Raw genomic sequence first — 20,858 nt, forward strand, 5'->3', positions numbered from 1 at the left:
AAACATTGAAAAAAAATTACCAAGACATTTTTTTTTTTGCAAAAATCCAATAGAAAAAAAACTCACGCTCATGTGCGTTTTCTCAAACAGTGTTGATTTTTATGAGATTTCTGTTTCTGTTGTTGGGAACGCTCTCTTGAGAAGAGAGAGATTGTCTCTTCTCTATCGTTCTCTCTTCGCTCTCCGAGTCCACTGCTCGAATTTTCTTTTGAGGCTAGAACCTTTTTCCCCAGACACAGTGCTCGAATTTTGGAAACAAGCATAACAAAAGCAATTTTTATTTTACTCTAATACAACTGTTCGCGTGGCACAGAGTGAAGGCGCACAGGCACACCATCTCTTTTTGTCAGAACAGCCTGTGTTCGAGTCCCAGTGACACCGATCACAAACAAAAAATGACGTCATCTCAAATCTGGCGCGATTTCTGGACAGTTTTCCAGTTTTCAGCGAATTCAAGATTTGGATCAGCCAAAAAACCACAACCGTAAGAGGAGGGAGGGGGAGGAGGAGGGGGAGGAGGTGGGGGAGGAGGAGGGTGAGGCAGGGAGGAGGAAGGAGGAGGAGGGTGGTGGTGTGTTGTGGTGGGTTGGGTGAGAGATAATATGCCGAGTGTGTGCTGAAAAATTATAGAAGAGGGAGAGAGGTTCCCAAGTTTTCGTCGGCTTCTGGGCTGAAATTTAAAAATCCTCAAAAATTTGTAGTTGCGACAAAAACTTTGAAAAATATTTGCAACGGCCTGAATAAACTTTGAAAAATCGGCCTTTGTCATGCACACGGGACTGGTTTCACGAATCTGAAATTTTGAGCCAATTTGGTCAAGACAGTGTTGAGATATCGTTGCTGTTTTTTTGAAACTGCTTAACATGATATAGATAAAAAAAAAAATTGTTACAAATAAGACTTGAAATTTGTAATTTAGTTTTCTTGGTCTGAACCCTAGAGACAAAAAGTTTAAGGGGTTACATACATGTAAATAGGCAAAAATGTCAGAGGTTGGTTTGAGCACACACTTGAACTTTTTTCAAAATCTGTTTTCAGGGCATTAAAATAAAAATTTTCATCAATTAACAAAACAAATTTGAAGACATTTGGTTGTATCATTGCCGAGATATCACAATTTGAAGTAAGCAGTTTAAAAAAACGAGTGCCACGATATCTCAACATTGCTTCGACTAAATCTGCTAATAATGTTGGTGAAGACTCGTTAAACCAGTCCCGTGTGCATGACGAAGATCGATTTTAAAAAAGTTTATTTAAAAAAAAGATAAAAATATTTTTTTGTTTTTTATGTAAAAAATCACCAGTTTTTGATTTTTGTATTTTTTGAAAATTCAAAATTTCAAAATCGGACTTCGTCATGCACACAGTATTTGTCTTGGGAATCTTCACCCAAAATTTCAGCCAATTTGGTCCGTCCCATCTCGAGATATCGTGACACCCGTAAATCAACGTGGTGTTCAGAGAAAAAACGCTCAGAAAGTTAGACAGTTTGCTTTGCGCATAGCAAAATTCTGAGCATAAATCGTCTCTAACTCAGTTAAATCATGAAATATCTTCATGAAACTCTCAAGAGTGATTGAAAATAATCTTTTGAGTGGATTTAATAAATTTTCTGTAATATGACATTTTGTGATTTTCTACATATATGTAAACCCTTAAGTAAAATTTGTTATAGGCTTTTCGGTGACAACCCACGCTAACCCAAAAAATATCGAAACATTGAAAAAAATTACCAAGACATTTTTTTTGCAAAAATCCAATAGAAAAAAAAACTTTCGCTCATGTGCTTTTTCTCAGACAGTGTTGATTTTTAAGAGATTTCTGTTTCTGCCGTTGGGAACGCTCTCTTGAAAAGAGAGACAGATGGTCTCTTCTCCTATCGTTCTCTCTTCGCTCTCCGAGTCGACTGCTCGAATTTTCTTTTGACGCTCGAACCTTTTTTCCCCAGACACAGTGCTCGAATTTGAGAAAAGAGCACAAGAAAAGCGTTTTTTTTTCTTTTATATTCCAACTAATCGCGTGGAGTAGAGTGAAAGCGCGCAGGCACACCTACTCTTTTTGTCAGAACAGCCTGGGTTCGAGTCCCGGTGACACCGATCATAAACAAAAAATGACGTCATCTCAAGTCAGGCGACGATTTCTGGACAATTTTCCAGTTTTCAGCGAATCAAGATTCGAATCAGCCAAAAAACCACAACCGCAAGAGGAGAGGGAGGGGGAGGAGGAGGAGGATGAGGAAGGAGGAGGAGGAGGGTGGTGGTGTGTGGGGTTGGGTGAGGAGAGATAATATGCCGAGTGTGTGCTGAAAATTGTAGAAGAGGGAGAGAGGTTCCCAAGTTTTCGTCGGCTTCTGGGCTGAAATTTAAAAATCTTCAAAAATTTGTTGTTGATTGTTGTTTCAACTTTTCGCAACGACTGTCGAATTTCATGTAGAAAAACTGAAAATGACATATTTTTCAATCCATGAAAGTTTAAACTTTCATGATGACATTTCATTATTAAAGAGCAATTCCATGTCAAATAGGGAATCGGTTGTACCCGACCCTCTCCGATTTCAATGAAACTTTGTAGACATGTTATCCTAGGCCTATAAAAGCCATTTTTTGTGTATATGGAGCCAGTTACACTCGATAATGACATTTGAGAAGGGCGTAAGTGTTTTCAATATTTTTGTATTTCGTAATTTAAATATTGCTGTATCTCGAAGCCGTTGCATCGTATCAAAAAGTGGTCAAAGACAAACTTGTAGGAAATTTGACGGGCTTTCCGAAAAAAAATACACTGAAAGAAAAAAGCACTCCACTTTTATGAGATTTTTTGATTTTTAAGTTTAAAGTCAAATTTGAAGGTGAGCCCACGATTTTTTTTTTCGTTCAAAATTTTTATGAAAATAGCCTAAGATGTTACAAAAAGACTCACGAAAAATGCAGGATGGAGCAACTCACCTAAAAAAATACAAAAATCATTTACTGAAACTGTTTTTTTCAAAAGTGCTCTAAACGTCAAAATTTTCAAAAACCGAACACGAGAGTCGATTCTTCAGACAATTTTACATAAAAGTCTCCATATTGACCATTGTCCTAAGTCCAATCCTTGTGAAGTTACAGCGGTTTTAAAAATAAAAATGTTGAAAAAATAGGTTTTTTGATGGTTTTTGGCAATTTCTATATGACAAACTTGATTTTTCAGTCTCGAAAATATTTTTACCGGAAAGCTCGTCCAATTTCCTATAAGTTTGTCTTTGACCACATTTCAATTGGATGCATGGGCTTGCAGATATAAGCTAATTTACTATCCAGGTTACTACACTACACTGAAAAAATATTATGTTTTCAGTTATGAGCAATGTAATTAGCTTATATCTGTAAGCCCATACATCCAATTGAAATGTGGTCAAAGACAAACTTATGGGAAATTTGACGAGCTTTCCGTTAAACATATTTTCGTGACTGAAAAATTTAGTCTGTCATATAGAAATTGCCAAAAACCACCAAAAAGCATATTTTTTCAACATTTTTATTTTTAAAACCACTGTAACTTCACAAAGATTGGACTTAGGACAATGGTCAATATGGTGACTTTTATTTAAAATTGTCTGGAGGATCGATTCTCGTGTTCGGTTTTTGAAAATTTTGACGTTTAGAGCACTTTTGAAAAAAACAGTTTCAGTAAATGATTTTTGTATTTTTTTAGGTGAATTGCTCCATCCTGCATTTTTCGTGAGTCTTTTTGTAACATCTTAGGCTATTTTCACAAAAATTTTGAACGAAAAAAAAATTCTGCCGAAAACAGAAAAACTGATTTCTTCGGCAGAAAAATGCCGAACTTCGGCAAAATAACTTTCATTTTTCGCCGAGAATTCGGTACAATGACTCACATTTTGCCGAGATTCGGCATATATTTCTGCCGAGCGATAAGTTGTTCTGATTTCGGCAGATTTCTGCCGAAGTTCGGCATAAAAATCTGAGTGTGTTGAGATACCGTGGCACCTGTTTTTTTTTAAACTGCTAAACTTGAAATCGATAAATGCATTTCTCATTGATTTTTATATATTTTTTTTTAAATATTTATATCTGCCTAAATAATTAATTTGGATGGTAATAAAAAATATGCACTTGATTTTCTCGGCTTTGGCTGAACGAATTTTGTCCGGATGTGGTTTACTAGGTCTTGGTATTGAAATTTGCAAAGTTTCATCAAATTGTTCAAAAATTATGATCAAAAAACTGTTTAGACGACTACAAACAATGCTGATTTTCAACATAACCTCAAATGGACGGGTCTGATCTTCACGCAAAGCCGTGTAGAGAGTTGCCATTTTCTTCAAAAGCGGTGTCTGTTTATTTTTGACAAATAGTATGAAATTTTATTAAATCGGAAAATTTCTATTTCAGAAAATTCTTTATAAATGAGGTGAATTAACGTTTTTAAAATCAATTCTAAGATGTTTGTCCTAATGGCATTGTTGTCGAAAGAAAAATGCCAATTTTAAGCGGTTTTTTATGTTCGACATTATGAAGGTTTCAGTGATTCAAGAAATAAGACAAACTACCCTAAATCTAAGCAATGTCTTGATAGAAACAACATTTTCCCTGCTTAAATATACACACAAACAAGCAGTGTAAGGCGTAGAACCCGTCTACCCTTCTCATCTTGGTTTGCATCCTTCCAAAAACTAGCTTCGTAATAAAATAATCATGGCGCCAGACATTTTGACGCCGAAATATTTTTCCACATAATTTTCCCGGGCTGCTCTTCTCTTCACTCCATTTTTCTTCCACCCATTTTTCATCTTTTTTTTTCGCTTTTCGCTACATTATAGCAACGTTTGGTCTCTTCTCACTGTTATTGTATTTGGGTTGAATCGCGATAACAAACACACTCACCCTGGGTGGGGGGAGGTCGTGAGAAGAGTTCCATATAAAAATTGCTGACACAGCAGCAGCATCCTGGAGAGCCTTGGGATGGGGGGTAAAGTGGCGTCCACTTGGCGCCAGAACAACAGACCGTCTCCTAGAATGACGTCGTTTTTGGGGGATGCACGGAAAAATGTGCATTTTTCTTAAATTTTTTAATTTTGAAAATAGTTTGTAATTTTAACAAATCGTGTAAAAGTTAAGATATTAATTTTGAAAATTACGTTTGTAAAATTGATTTTTTTCCGTGTTCTCGCTACCGGAAAGACCCAAGAAACTATCTGTTTTGGCATCATTTGCTTGTGTTTGATTGTGTGTATGTGCCAGTTTTTCCTCGAAAGAAAAGTCCACCCAAGTCCTGCTGCTGTTGAGAAAACGCTGAGAGAATAATTTTTTGTCGATGATTTAGTGGCGGGGTCGATCGTTCAACCTCTAGCAGCAGAAGAGGAACTACTCAACTCAGCAGGGCTGGGAAACAGCTTCACTCCGTTGGCACTCTGTCAACCGGGACCAAGATTGATGGGGGGTTGCTGCAGTGAGGGTTAAGAAGGCGGTAAATAAATAGACGTCTTGTGTGCAGAGTGTGGTCTGGCGCAATCCTGGGCAATTATTTTAAGTGATTTTCAGATTGATAGTGGAATCTTGGTGTCACATCAAGACTATTTCAATGATAATACAGTCCAGACTCGATTTTCCGCCTCGGCCTCGGAAAAATTTCACTTCGGATAATCGAATCACGAAAAAAATATTTTTTTCGTTGTCCAATTTTTTATTGTCGAGCTTAAGTATGAACCAAAAATTACTTTAAAATGATTTAAAATTTTTAAATCCAAGATGGTGGCCAAAATGGCGGGGTTGAAATATTTAAAAAAAATGCATTTTTCAATTTAAAAGGCAATCAAATATTCAAATTTGACTTAAATGGTGTCGCAGAACTCAAATTTAATGTTAAAAGTCAGAAAATAGAAAAATATGAAAAAAAAATTTTTGGTCACGATTCGATTATTTGAAGTCCCATACAAACCTTCGGATAATGGAACTTCGGATTATCGAAACTACGGATAATCGAGGCTTCGGATAATCGAGTCTGGACTGTACTATTTTTTCAAAACAAATTGATGGCAACTATAAAAACAAGGGCAATTATGTTTTTTTTCTTAGGTATTTGAAGTAATTTGCTTAAGAGTTCGAGATGCAAACAGACAAAAAATACAAATTGAATTGAATTTGATATCAACAAATCGGTTTAATTCCCAGAACGCCAGTGTATCAAACTGAACCTCATTGCACTATGGGGTATTTCTATAGAAGCAAGCGGCCAAAAATATTTTTTTACTTTTTTGTGACTTTTTAGTCTTGTTTGTACTTATTATAATGAAAACAAATGAAAATTGATATTAAAAAAAAAAATCAAGTTTTTCATATATTTGAGCCCACATGCATTGAAGTGGTGAATTTTAGTATTCTTGCTCTGTCTATTTGATGCACGGAATGGCGGCTAATGCTATGTTATAGTTTCTGGTTTGCTTTCAACCCCCCTCCCCTTCCTCTTGAATTAAAATCCACCTCTCTTTGAATCAAAATGTTTGAAATGGCATAACTCATAAAGTGCACATTTGTGCACTTTGAAATTTGGAGACAATTTAGGACATGGTTCAAATTTTAAGCTAGAAAATTTTCAGATCGCACAAATGCACACAAAAAATGGACTTCATTAACAAAGTTGAAAAAATCTAAATTTTGAATAAAAATCCATCTTTTTGTATTTTTTTTGTATTTTTTAAGCCTATAAAAGCATGTTTTGCTGAATTTTATTGAAAAGTTGAATCAATTACCTTTCTGAATATATATAATGATGCAGGAAAAAATACATAAACAGCTACACAGTACAACTATGAGAAATTTAATAATTTTTTTGTCAAAAAACATGTTTTTTCTTTCCATTTTCAACTTTGAAGGTCTGCCATTCAGTGAATTTTGAACTTACAACCTTCAAACTCCGAATTTTTCTTAGTTGGAATTTTTATTTTCGAAAAAAATACCAAAAAAATAATTAGAGTGTGTCGTTTTTTGGTTTATGGCCGCCTGATACCCCATAGTGATTGGCAGTACACAGTCGACACTGCCCGAAACCTAATTCCGATCACAACCAAAAAAAATCTCATTCTGTCAATCAGTGATGCTAATAAATCCTAATCAACCAGCTCGCGTGGCCGAGCTCGTACGGTACAACGTTCTACTAGGCTACCAATCATCGCATAACTGTCCGATAAGCTGAAGAAAAACTAATTTTATCTTCAACAATTTAGGTATAATTTAACAAATGAAATCAACTTGAAAATAAAATTACATTTAAAAAAATATCAAAAAAGACATTTATGCCAACACGACCAGTCATGTTTGTCATGAAAGTAAATAAAATATTAAATCTTCCTGCGGCAATCCACGCGCTCGCGGCCAAATCTCATCAATGGAGCCGGACCGCACTGGAATCGTGGAATCGCCGAGGCCGCGGCCACGCAAAAACAAGCCACCACCGAAATGTTGGAGAGCCCGTTTCCTGTCGATGAGTTCGGTGGTGCAACAGTGGCCAATTCCTAGAGGGCGCACATTTCGAGCAAAACCGCACACACACACACACACGGATTCGCAGATTTTCGATTATCGCACGTGGTCTTTCGTCAATCGAGAGTTGTGGAAGCGGGGGGAAAGGGGATTTTTTGTTCTGTTTTGCACATGTACAAACATCCTTCCTCCGGTGTTACCCCCGGCCCCGCCTTCGGAAAAACAGGAAACAAATCTGGCCAGCAGCGGTCATCTGGTGCAGCTTAATGAATTTAGGAGGCTTCCACGCGGCTAAACTCGCCTGTTCGTGGCCAATGACGGCGATGATGATGTTGATCGTGATGATCCCCATCTATACTATTGTTTCGCCCCCTGGAGCAAATCATCGACGGCAGCAGACAACGAAACGTCCCGCCCTCATCCGTTCGTCCGAAAAGCCATTCTAACCACCCATTTTCGGTATTGTTGAGCCCTTTTGTTTGCTGGGCGGATGAGGATTAGATGGGTGAGGGCCGGGCTGTTGACGATGAATTGCCGTGAAGTAAGGATTTTCCCCAGTAGAGGAGCTTTTTATGCAAAATTAAAGAGGTAGGAATCGAACTCTTTAATGTCCACAAGCATTCAATTTGAGTTTATTCTATAAATAGCAGCATGTATGCAAATGTCACATACATTCATTTATTTGTTCATAAATTAAAGGATCTTTTGGGATTTCTCAAAATTCTAAATATATTATAAGATAAAGAATAATTCCTCGTCTCTGTTCGATCTAAAAAAACTAAATCTCAAGCCTGCTTTTAAAGCCTGTTCTCCAAAGAAAAAAATCTGCCATATAGGCTTTCTAATATTTAAACAAGTCTCCAAACAAATTTGAGGTCTGTCCATAAAAGGACTGTTAAAATATTCTAAAATCTCGATCTTCGAGTCTTCAAGAAAACTGTACATTTTAATAAAGACTATTCGAAAAAAATGATAAAAAATCTCAAGTTATAACTTTTTGATTGCAAATTTTATGTTACAAATACAGTATGGCCCATAAAAAAATGCGACATGTGCATTTTTTGGTTCCATTCTGAAATGTATTCAACAAACTGATTTTTTTATGTATCCTAGTGTTATTTTAGTATGTTTTGAAGATATTTTCATGACATTTTTTTGCAGTTTGCCAAAATTGAGTATTGGTGGGCTACAATAATGGATGTATTTTTGGTACAAAATTTACCTGAATTTCATACCTTATATCTTCAAAACGAAACAGTTTAAAATATCCAACCCTTGTGTCAATAGCATCGTTAGAAGTCCCTCTTAAATACGCCCAATCGAGAAATAATCATAAATTTTGATAGAATTAGTCATTTTAGAGAAAAATGCCATTTGGGTTATCATCTTGAGTAATTCGGTCTAAATAAATTAATAACTTAAAACCTATGGTGATGGCTCTAAAGGGTGCCCAACGGCTCCATACTGTTAAAAGTCATATCAGGGCATCTGTTAGAGTCAATTACCATCATTTGTTGCATTATTTTTTCCCTTGAATCATTGCAGGCTCGAAAAACTCCTAAAAATTGAAGCATTTTCAGAATCGGGATATTTTTAAAAAGTTCACTGTTTCAGTATAACTGGTGAATGCGTGAAATTCGATGAAATTAATTGTTACACGTCTCAAAACAGTAACCTCGGAGGCTGTTTACTTTTTAATCCATACAAAACTTCACAAGTGGCTCTTCAGATCGACTAACAAAGAAAAGTAATTTTTCCTTTATATGGCCTGGGCTGGGAGCAAATTGGAGAATTTTTAGTTTAAATGTTCTGCTCGAGGTTCTGCTACATTTTTTAAAGCTAAAGAAAAGGTTTTCAATGCATTATTTGTTTGTTTGGAACCTATTTAACATGTACACATGCTACATACATTGTTAATAGTCAAAACAGGCCCGATTTCCACCTAATAACAATGTCGCATTTTTTTATGGGCCATACTGTATAAATTAAGTCAAAATTATTATTTCGACTTTTTCCCACGATTTTTTTCAAACTGCCAACGCTGCTCACGTTTTTTTTTAAAGTGTTTTTTCAAGCTGGCAACACTGCCAATCGTCATCTAAAAAAAATCCTCAATCCAATTTTTTGTGTGAAATGTTGAATTGAAAAAATGGTAATTTTTTAGAGTGTAAATATAATTAGTAAGTGGTATCCCGATTTTGGCAACACCCAAATTAATTTGGTATTTTAAAGTCTCGTAATACTTTCCAAACAAATAATAATACGTTATTACTTTATTTATAATTGTTTTTAATGCAAATAACATGTTTTATCAAAAATCATTTTTTTTTTTGAAAGTCAAAACATCATCTATTTCGTTCGTCATTATGAATGTTCCCTTAAACCACACCCGTCATTATGAAGGGTTTACAATATTTATTGATGGTTTTCAGTTCTCACACAAAAACAGTAGGATTTTCCTTAAAAATAAAATTTTCAAGAATTCCAGAATTAGGCAACATACAAATCACGTCGTGTTACACAAAACTATCGGCCTAATGGTTTTTGAAAAAAGGGGGATTGAGGAAATAAAAAAAACAATCATTAGTTAAAAAAAAATAAAAAAAATATTACAAACGCAGGGGATTGCTTTTAATATTATTTTCAGCTGATTACACTTGAAGTTTCATTTAAATTTTTAGATTTGTGGAATGAAAATTAGCTTCTTTAATTTTTTAAAAGGATGTTACAAATTTAATTTTAATTTTTTGTCCCTCAATTCTGGTCGATTTCGAAAAAGGAGGCGAAACAACAAAAAAAAAACAAATTTCAAGCCTAATTTATCCAAATGTTTGAGCAAAATGTTTTACAGAAATTTCGATTATCCGAAGGTTTGTATGCAACTTCGGATAATCGAATCAAGATCAAAAAAACTTTATTTTTTATTTTTTTTATTTTCTTATTTTAAATATCAAATTCGAGTTCTGCGACCCCATTTCATTTAAATTTAAATGATTGATTGCCTGTAAAATAAAATAAAAAATTAATATTTCGTCATCGCCATTTTGGCCGCCATCTTGGATTTTACAATTCTAAATCACATAAGAGTAGTTTGAGGGTCTTACGAAAGCTCAACAATCAAAATTAGACAAAGAAAAAAAAATAATAATAAATAAATAATCTATATATATAACAAATTTCGATGGTTTTGTTCGAACGCGAATCAGTTCAACACGGAACGTCGGTTCAAGGCGCTTTTTGTTGCGTTAGGTTCGTGTAAGCCCAAGGAAGGTTTATATGCTAAAAAAATGCCACTTTGGCCACTCTGGGACCGATTCCGGAGCACCTGCAGATTGTATGGTAAAAATTACGTAAAATCAAATTTTGATCACAGGAGGCTGAATACGTAAACAAACTAAAAACGTCAAGAAACAAGAAAAGGCAAGACGAAGTTTGTCGGGTAAGGCTTGTATAATATAATAAATAATACAATAATATAATAATATAATAATATTGAATGTTTGACCCTTTTGAAATGTTAGTATTGATTCAAAAATATTTTTTTCGAAAAGATCGGAAAATTTCACGAATGTTTCATATTTTAACATTGAAAATCGGACCATTAGTTGCTGAGATATCGACATTAGAAAATGGTGGGTTGTTTAGGTGAGACTTAGAAAACATCAATTTTCCTGTTTTTAAACCTTTGCATGGCAATATCTCAGCAACTAAGGGTCGTATCAACAAAGTTCAAAAATGCAAAATATAGAGAATTTTCTCAAATTTTCAAAAATATTTAATTCAAAAGTGGGCAGACACGTGCACTAATTTTATAAAATGAAAAACTGCGACTATTTTGAAAAAAGTTACATAAAAATGGCTATAACTTGAAAACGGTGCACTTTATCAACATTTCACTAAAGTACTCTTTGACAAGGGTCCTGATTTTCGGCTCAATGAATAGAAACCACTCACTCATTGCCTATCCATTCGTCACCTATTCCAACCCGCTAGCATTCATGAGCGAATGAAACTCGCATCCATCCAGCGAGTGGCCCGAACTGTTCACTCAGCGGACAAATACATCGTGAAAATATTTGCCTACTCCGCCGCTCGACGACACTCACACACTAACATGCTCAGCGAAGAGCCACTCTCACAAAATGCCAGCGCGGCAGTCTTTTTGTCTTCACGCCCTCAGTTTGCCATCAATTTGATTTTTTCTTTGTGGAAGTTTCTTTGAATGGTGTCTATAATGTTATGAAATCAAAATAAATGTACAATTTAATTGATAACATTGATTTTAGGCAACCCAAATCAATGAGTATAACGCAGCGCATCAGAGAAAAAATGTGTACAGTTCAGAGTGATCGGCGACGTTCGGCCTGCCTGACTCGTTCGGAGACTGAACCGATCAGAGAGAGAAGGAGAGTAGAAAAGAGAGTATTCGGGAGCGAATGGAATGAAAGTGACAAACGGTAGGAATTCATCAGGGTTGATTTTGAGCAATCAGGACCCTTGCTCTTTAATTGCAATTTTTGCGACCCATTTTTCGATTTTTTGAAAAAAATTGTATTGATTCAAAAAATCATAACTCGGTCAAAGATTTAGTCCATATCCATACCTACAACTTTGCCGTAGACTTCAAAAGGATCAAAAAATTCCTTCAAAAGATACAGATTTTTAAATTTTCACATATCATGGACAGTTGCCAAATTTGTATGGAAAATTATATGAACGAACTAATGATGCAAAATGGCTTCTTTGGGCATACCGAAGGCACCAAAAAAGTTTCAGCCGGATTAAAAAATACAAAAAAAAAATCGAATGACCGAAATCTCAGAGAATTGCTCATTTGGCTCAAAATTGGCACAATTACTTATTTTAGAATCGAGCCAGGGAGTATCTCTTACGACTTTCGTATATATTTTTCTTGTATCCATGTTTCCGATTTGTGCTCCAAAATTATTTTTTTTATATAATTGAATTGAAATTTATATTGGCCTAAACGCCTAAGATATATTTTGCTTCTTTTGAAAATGAAAATTATTTTTCAAATGCCTAGAAAACATATTGATTTTCTAGAATCTCTGAAATTGTTTTCCATCGGAAAATTGAACATTGAATTTTGAGTAAAAATTGCTGCCCAAAAATGAGTTTCATCAAGAAGCCAAATTACCACGACTCGACTTGACTTCCACAGCATCCACCTTGAAGCATTTAACCGCAGTGAAATACGATAATGGAACATGACATTAGCCTTTGCGATTGTCTGTGCGAGTGTACACGTGTGTGTTTGTGCATACCACACATATCCTTCCTGCGACTCGTTCCCTCCCGAAAACTTCCGGGATAAAATCCGGGTAATGTCTGCATCTTTTCCTGCCTGTCCCACCCCCCATCATCCCATCTCATCACCCAATTCCGATCCATTAGCAAGTCGTACGTGCCGAGATGGGCTTCTTCTCTCGAACAATGCCATCAACAACGCCTCTATTGTTCGGCATGAAATTTGTGCCACAACCGAAATGCATTCAACTCAAGGTTGCCCGATATTTAATTAATGGAGTCATTACGGGGGAGGGAAGGAAAATTCCTTCTTGAATTATCGATTAATTTAAGACGATTTTCACTTACCTTTTCCTAGAATTAGAAGAATAACTATATTTACACTTAATTTAGCTAACATTATTGTGCTGCGCTAGACTGCGCACTGCTCCTTCAGGCTGGTTCACTTTTTTCCCACCGAAATTGGCAGTCTAATTATGGGACCACGTTGTCCCTACACGTTTAACAAGCAATTATTTTTAATTAACCCGCACATCAAAACTAATTCGCGTTTTTTTTTCTATGCTTTGACGCGCTTCGGGAAATTAAAACATTTTCCTTCTTCTTTCACCAATTTTCACCACACACTTTTCACACTTCTTCCTCTCCGTACAAAACTTCAACAAGCTGTCGCAGCAAGCCGGTTAGTTGTGCAACTCATTTTTTCACAGCACTTTTTTCTGCTCTGGTTAAAGGGTTTTCACAACTTTTTTCTTTGCTCCGCCAACTGTTCGGGGAGTTGACTTTTTGTTTCAATTTTTCTCGAGTGCAGTCGGAAAACTCTCCTCCGACGACTGGTGGTCCGGACCGGCGGCAGTGGCGTCGTCATCCGGGACCGGTGAAAACCGCAATCGAACTCATGTACGGCAAACGTTTTTTCCGCTTCTCTCACTTTAAATGCTTCTAATGCACTCTTTGGTTCACTTATCACGTTCTTTTCTTCAGGTTGGTTCTTCGCTTTTGGGCTCCATTCGCGCGCACCTAAATCACTCCCTGGAGAGCTAAGGGATAGAGCAGAGTGGAATCATTTAATTTAATTTTCGCTTGGGGGCAGAGATTTTGCTCATTATTAAATTGTTCTGGTGATGTTTTTGGTGCTGCGTTTGAGGGTGTGTTTTTTAGTATTATTTGTTTTTAGCTGATTTTAGTTTCAATTCGAGAACAAACCTTTATTTAAAATTGATAAGTCAGGTCTTTTTTAAATTCAACAAAAATGTTTTAACTTTATTGCATTTGAGTAATTCTCGCTGAAAGTGGACCACTATTTACACAAGGTGCTCAAAAATCAAAAGCAATGTACTTTTCCAATAGCCCCCACCAAATTATGAATGAAACCATGTTTGGTTGGTTTTATTTGTCCTCACCTCGGCGCCACAAAGCTAAAACATTTTTTTAAATTGGTAATTTTTTGACTTAGGCGCGTCTACAAAATTGCTCATAACTTTGCAAAACTTCAACGAACCCTTGATGTTAAGGGGTGTTTTGGAAAGGAAATGAGCAGAGCTTTCGAATGAACTTGTCAGAAAAATACCGTTCCATACATTTTTTAGCCACAAAACACCAATGTATTTTTAAAAGTCATTTTTGAAGGCCGGCGCCCCGCTTTATCGAAAAACTGACAAATCCATTCGAAAGCTGAGACGATTTCACATAAAGGACCAATAAATCTAAGGTGTATGTTCCTCCTATCTTTTTTAATCTTATTTTGATTCTGCGAGCACAGCGCTCCGTCCGCATTTCGGGTGCCCAAAATGTTGTGATTTGCTTGCCCCATTTTAAGGTTTTGTCAAAAAATATAGGTGCTCACTTTTTAAATGATAGTTTATTGTCCAAGGATCAAAATGCACTTACGATAATTGACCAATATTTATATTTTTGGGTTCTTCCAGGCAATTTAATGTCGAAAAATTGTTTTTTTTTACTTTTTTTTTGTAAAATGCTCACTTACAATTGGGTGGACTTTTTTTCAGTAGAACTAATGAATGTAGCATGTAGGAAATTTCACTACGAACCTTTTTTCTCTAAAAGAAAACGTAATTTCGATACTCCAGTGCCAAGATATTTTAGTTTTAGTGCGAAAAAAAAGTGCCAGTTTTACAAATTTCTCAGAATTAACAAGCACGGCCTATTATTTACATGCGGCCTATGTTTTGGAGGCCAGAGTATGGTTTCTTATAGTTATTTTGGTAGCTGAATTCGGATCTGGAATCAAATTTCAGATAAGCAGTTAAATTAGGAGCCACGCCCAAAAGTTATTTGCTGTAATATGCTGTAATTTTAATCGCTAGTGAATTCGGTCATATTTCATCTTTCGCTCACCTTTAATTGATATTTTACTAACGGATTTTTTTATGGAGAATGTTTTTTTCAACTTCTGATTGTTTTGAGAGGCCTCGGTTGGTTAGCGGCTTCGGCTGCCGATCCCTAAGTGGCTATGGGGAATACACGCCAATAATATTTGAGCGTGACTAAAATATCACTGTTCACTGTTTATCTGAAATTTGATTCCAGATCCGAATTCAGCGACCAAAATAACTATAAGAAACCATACTCTGGCCTCCAAAACATAGGCCGCATGTAAATAATAGGCCGTGCTTGTTAATTCTGAGAAATTTGTAAAACTGGCACTTTTTTTTTGCACTAAAACTAAAATATCTTGGCACTGGAGTATCGAAATTACGTTTTATTTTAGAGAAAAAAGGTTCGTAGTGAAATTTCCTACATGCTACATTCATTAGTTCTACTGAAAAAAGTCCACCCAATTGTAAGTGCGCATTCTACAAAAAAAAAAGTAAAAAAAAAACAATTTTCGACATTAAATTGCCTGGAAGAACCCAAAAACATAAATATTGGTCAATTATCGAAAGTGCATTTTGATCCTTGGACAATAAACTATCATTTAAAAAGTGAGCACCTATATTTTTTGACAAAACCTTAAAATGAGGCAAGCAAATTGCAACATTTTGGGCACCCGAAATGCGGACGGAGCGCTGCGCTCGCAGAATCAAAATAAGATTAAAAAAGATAGGAGGAACATACACCTTAGATTTATTGGTCCTTTATGTGAAATCGTCTCAGCTTTCGAATGGATTTGTCAGTTTTTCGATAAAGCGGGGCGCCGGCCTTCAAAAATGACTTTTAAAAATACATTGGCGTTTTGTGGCTAAAAAATGTATGGAACGGTATTTTTCTGACAAGTTCATTCGAAAGCTCTGCTCATTTCCTTTCCAAAACACCCCTTAACATCAAGGGTTCGTTGAAGTTTTGCAAAGTTATGAGCAATTTTGTAGACGCGCCTAAGTCAAAAAATTACCAATTTAAAAAAATGTTTTAGCTTCTAGGCGCCGAGGTGAGGACAAATTCAACCAACCAAACATGGTTTCGTTCATAACTTGGTGGGGGCTATTGGAAAAGTACATTGCTTTTGATTTTTGAGCACCTTGTGTAAATAGTGGTCCACTTTCAGCGAGAATTACTCATTTATGACATTTTCTGTAAATTTCGTAGCGAAATCAAGGTACCTTTTTATATTATTTTCAATATTTTAACTGTTTACTAAAGTTTTAGTTTAACCCTTTCAAGCCTGAATCTTAAAAAAAAGAAGTTAATGATGGGAAAATGATTCTTATGACCAAATGAAAATTATGGGCTCGGTTTGGAAATTTTGATTTTTGGGTAACTGAAATAATAAAAAACAAGTACCAAATTCCTAAATTCTAGGAATTTTGGCTCCTTTCCTTATTTAGTAATTGGGTTTTTTGGATTACTTAATAAGAAAAGGAGGCAAAATTTCTAGAATTTAGGAATTTGGTACTTTTTTTTATTTCATTGCTCAGATATAACCCATTAGCCCTGAAAGAGTTAAATATGGTTTAAATTACGACCCTGACAAAATTGGGACAAATTATCCCATAGGTTTAGCCATATTTATTGGATTCTGGAGGTATATCAATAATAAAAAAATAACTTTCAAAATTTCAACTTTTGATTTAAGTTTACGTTTAAAACACACAATTAAAGGTCAAAAAAATTACCGCAAACAATATTGGTCAAAATTATCCCATAGTTATAGCCATATTCAACCGATTCCCTTTGGGAGGTATATCAATAATTAAAAAAACAGCTTTCTAAATTTGAACTTCTGATTTAAGTTTAAGTTTAAAAACCACATTTCACGGCCAAATTATCCCATTATTCTAGCCATATTTATCGGATTCTCTTAGGAGGTATATCAATAATTTAAAAAAAAACAGGTTTCAAAATTTCAACTTTTGATTTAAGTTTAGGTTTGAAGACCAGATTTCACTGTCAAAAAATGGCCGCAAACAAAATTGGTCAAAATTAACCCATAGTTCTAGCCATATTCAACTGATTCCCTTTGGGAGGTATATCAATTATTTAAAGAAAAAACAACTTTCAACATTTACCCTTGGGGCCTTAGGGGGTACATCAATAATAATAATAAAAAAAAACTACTTTTATTGCATGGCAAAAATAATGATCCCGACAATATTGGGCCAAATTATCCCATAGTTCTAGACATATTTATCGGATTCTCTATCCGAAGTGATTTTTTTCCAAGGCTTTCGGGCAGTATAGTCTGGACTGTATTTATTTTAAATTTGAATTTTATTTTATGTTTTAGTCTTTCCAACCTTCAGATATAAAAAAAAATCATGAGAAAAAAAATGCTGATAATACAAATATACTGAAAAGTTTCACTTTTACAACACTTTTGAGCTTTTGGCAATTTGGAAAAAATATTTTAGTCCTTATTGATGTCCTTAAGTAGGTCCGAGAGACAAGAAAATTAACAAAAGATGTAATAGCCTTAGGCCAATGCATATTTTTTTAAAAGTTAATGTCATTTGACACTGCCCTTAGTTGAGGAGGGAGGACGGCTAAGTGGGTAAAGGGTAAAACACCAGAACAGAATTACAATTATAGTTTTCAAATATAATTTAAGTTAAAAAAAAATGAGAATAAAACTCTTTACGGTGTACATTGAATTTTCATAAAAAAAAAATAAAATATTGGTGCAGTCAGACTTTAAATTATGATAAAATATGATAAAATAACACCACACAAGAAAATTTCGGCGCAGGCTTTACTCGAGGGAAAGCATGAACTTTGGGGTTCCCAAAATCATGTACATCTTGAAAAAAAAAGTTTTTTTCCAAAAGTTTGTCTTTTAACCCTCTACTGCCCAAATTTTTTTTTCGAAAATATTTATTTTTCCCGTGTTCAGGAGGTCATTTTGAGCAACTTTTGTTCTACGAAAAACTTTACTTCTCTTGTTTTATTTTTAGTATTTTAATTTGCATTTATCTTGTTTAGTTTATGTTTGTTTTTGGTAGTAATTGGCTTATTCTACCACCTATTATAATTACATTTTGCCTATCTTATTTTTTCACGTTTTTGCATGTTTTTCACATTTTCTGCTATAGAATGGCACCATCATCATTTAAATTCGAAAAAAGTGCGTAGAGGCATAGTCTGGGACACTACAAAAATTACTGCATACTTCTTTTTACTGAAAATATAGAAAATGTTACTAAAAAACACAGCCAAAGTTGACCCCTAAAAAAATGACATTTTTAAAAACATTGGCAAAGTCACATAAAACAAGTTAAACTTTCAACCCTGAAATTTTCTAAAATTTTAAGAGTTCTTCTTTCCAATGCTTTTTAGAGATCAAAAATCGGTTGGAAAATTGATTTTTGGCGATTTTTTAGATCGAAGCCCGCCTAAAGGCGGGGTTAGGTTGTAGAGGGTTAAGCTTTACTTTTAAGCTTTCTCTCAGGCAGTGTTGGTTTTTGTGATATTTTTGTGTTTCGTTTTGATGTTGTTTGGAAAGCTCGCTTGAAGAGAGAGTGAGACTCTTCCTCTATCGTTCTCTCTTCTCTCTCCGAGTGGACTGCTCGATTTTTTTCTCCGAGGCTTGAACTTTTCTTCCCAGACACAGTGCTCGAATTTGGGAAAAGATCACAACAAAAGCGATTTTTTCAACCTTTATTAACTGTCCATAGGGGGATGGCATCGCTATTTTTAGACCACGTTTTCCACTTTTTCTCATCGAAACCGACTACTTTATCGACTTCATTTTGCTGGGCGAGATAGGACGCCGTCTATTTTTAGACGATGACTCAGCACTTTTACACTCTTGCACTTAAAAAAAAAAACAGGTGGCAGCATCGATAAAGTAGTCGGTTTCGATGAGAAAAAGTGGAAAACGTGGTCTAAAAATAGTGACGCCATCCCCCTATTGAGTGGCTTATATTAACAAATGACCGCCACTTTACCACCAAACCGTGGTAGCCGATACGCCAAGGCGCAGTTCAATATGGGGGATGGCGTCGCTATTTTTAGACCACATTTTCCACTTTTGCTCATCGAAACCGACTACTTTATCGACTTCATTTTGCTGGGCGAGATAGGACGCCGTCTATTTTTAGACGATGACTCAGCACTTTTACACTCTTGCGCTTAAAAAAACCAGGTGGCAGCACGATGTAACGCCACGTCCCTATGTGGCGCAGAGTGAAAGCGCGCTGACACTCAATTACTTTTTGTCAGAGCAGCCTGGGTTCGATTCCCGGTGCCATAGGGACGTGGCGTTACATCGTGCTGCCACCTGGTTTTTTTAAGCGCAAGAGTGTAAAAGTGCTGAGTCATCGTCTAAAAATAGACGGCGTCCTATCTCGCCCAGCAAAATGAAGTCGATAAAGTAGTCGGTTTCGATGAGAAAAAGTGGAAAATGTGGTCTAAAAATAGCGACGCCATCCCCCTATTGACCGCGACCGGACCGACCACCAAAAATGACGTCATCTCAACTTTGGCGACGATTTCTGGACATCTTTCAAGCCAAAAATCTCGATCCAGAGTAGAGAAGGGGAGGGAGGGGGAGTGGAGGAGGAGAGGCGAATCTCTTAGTTGTTGGGTGGTGGTGTGCGCGTACGCGGCTTGATTTGGTTTGTTGATGAGGCTAGCTGAAGTTTGAAAAAATGTACCAAATGTTGGATTTGAGTTGAGTGAACAACAATTTGTCTGTCGTTGTTTGGGATCTGTTTTTTATTATAGGCTGCCATTTTTCCTATCTCAAAACAAACAACATCTTAAAACGCTTCTGAAAATTCTCGAACCGGAAATGAGTAAATTGTTGACAGCTTTTAATACACTCTTCCACCAAAAAAAAAGATAAATGTTTTCACCTCAAAGAGAATAAAAAAAACAACGTCAAGAGAAGATGCTCCGGAAAAATCCCTCTTATTTGTTTGCGCTTTTTCACCGCAAAAAATCGGTTTAGTGAAAAGGCTTTTTCCCCCCAGCCATGCTGTTTGTTCACCGGGCGCTTTTCAAGGGCCATCATCATCATCACCAGCGCTACAGTGAGAGGTGAGAAAACACTTGGCGGAAAAAGAGCACAAAATCACTTTTCCAAACACCGGAGCTTAACGAAGGTGTGTGTGTCTGTGTGTGAGTTTATGTTTTATTTTTTTTCCTCACTGAATAAAGAGTGTGGTTGCATTATCCCATTATTCGGTGAGCATTTTTCCACTCTTTGAGTTATTCAGATTTTTTTCTCCCTCCTGGAGGACAAAATTAATTTATTATCTTTCACGCCACAGGACAACCGCCCAACCGCCGGCCAAGTGCTTCTGCTCTGTTCATAAAGCCAGCAGCATCCTCTTCATCGTTTGCACCTTCGTCGTCGTCGTCATCGGAGGTGTTGCAAAGTTTCGCCACTTCATTGTGGCGGGAAAATGAGTGGTGGAAAAACGGTGGTCTTTATCATCATCAGCACCGTTGTTTACTTTGAGCGCACTCATTTAGAGCGTTGACACTTTTCGTCGCCGAGCTGAGGTGGAATTAGTTCATTAAGACAGACAGCACACAGCTTGGGAAGTTGATAAATTGAGAAAGTAATTGTGGAAAGTGTAAAGGAGAAATAAGCATTGAAATTTGAGGTTTAAAATTGAAGATTTCTTGAGATTTAATAAACTTACACAGAACTCTCAAAATGACCAAATTGACCACAATGATCAAAGAGATCTTATTAATCAAATCGAC

At 35.9% G+C, this 20,858-nt stretch overlaps 1 protein-coding gene across 3 annotated transcripts in view; it reads right to left on the reverse strand.

Annotated features, from left to right (window-relative positions):
• The window catches only part of LOC120422535 (carbonic anhydrase-related protein 10), an 88,715-nt gene that overhangs the window by 46,400 nt on the left and 21,457 nt on the right, over nucleotides 1–20,858 (reverse strand). For all 3 annotated transcript variants that reach the window (XM_039585997.2, XM_039585998.2, XM_039585999.2), the window contains exon 2: nucleotides 13,098–13,789. In XM_039585997.2, coding sequence (XP_039441931.1) covers nucleotides 13,098–13,149 — 52 coding nt within the window. In that variant the 5' untranslated portion in view covers nucleotides 13,150–13,789. The remainder of the gene's footprint in view (nucleotides 1–13,097; nucleotides 13,790–20,858) is intronic.

This window comes from Culex pipiens, chromosome 1 (genome assembly GCF_016801865.2).
Source record: "Culex pipiens pallens isolate TS chromosome 1, TS_CPP_V2, whole genome shotgun sequence".
Classification (NCBI taxonomy): Eukaryota; Metazoa; Arthropoda; class Insecta; order Diptera; family Culicidae; genus Culex; species Culex pipiens.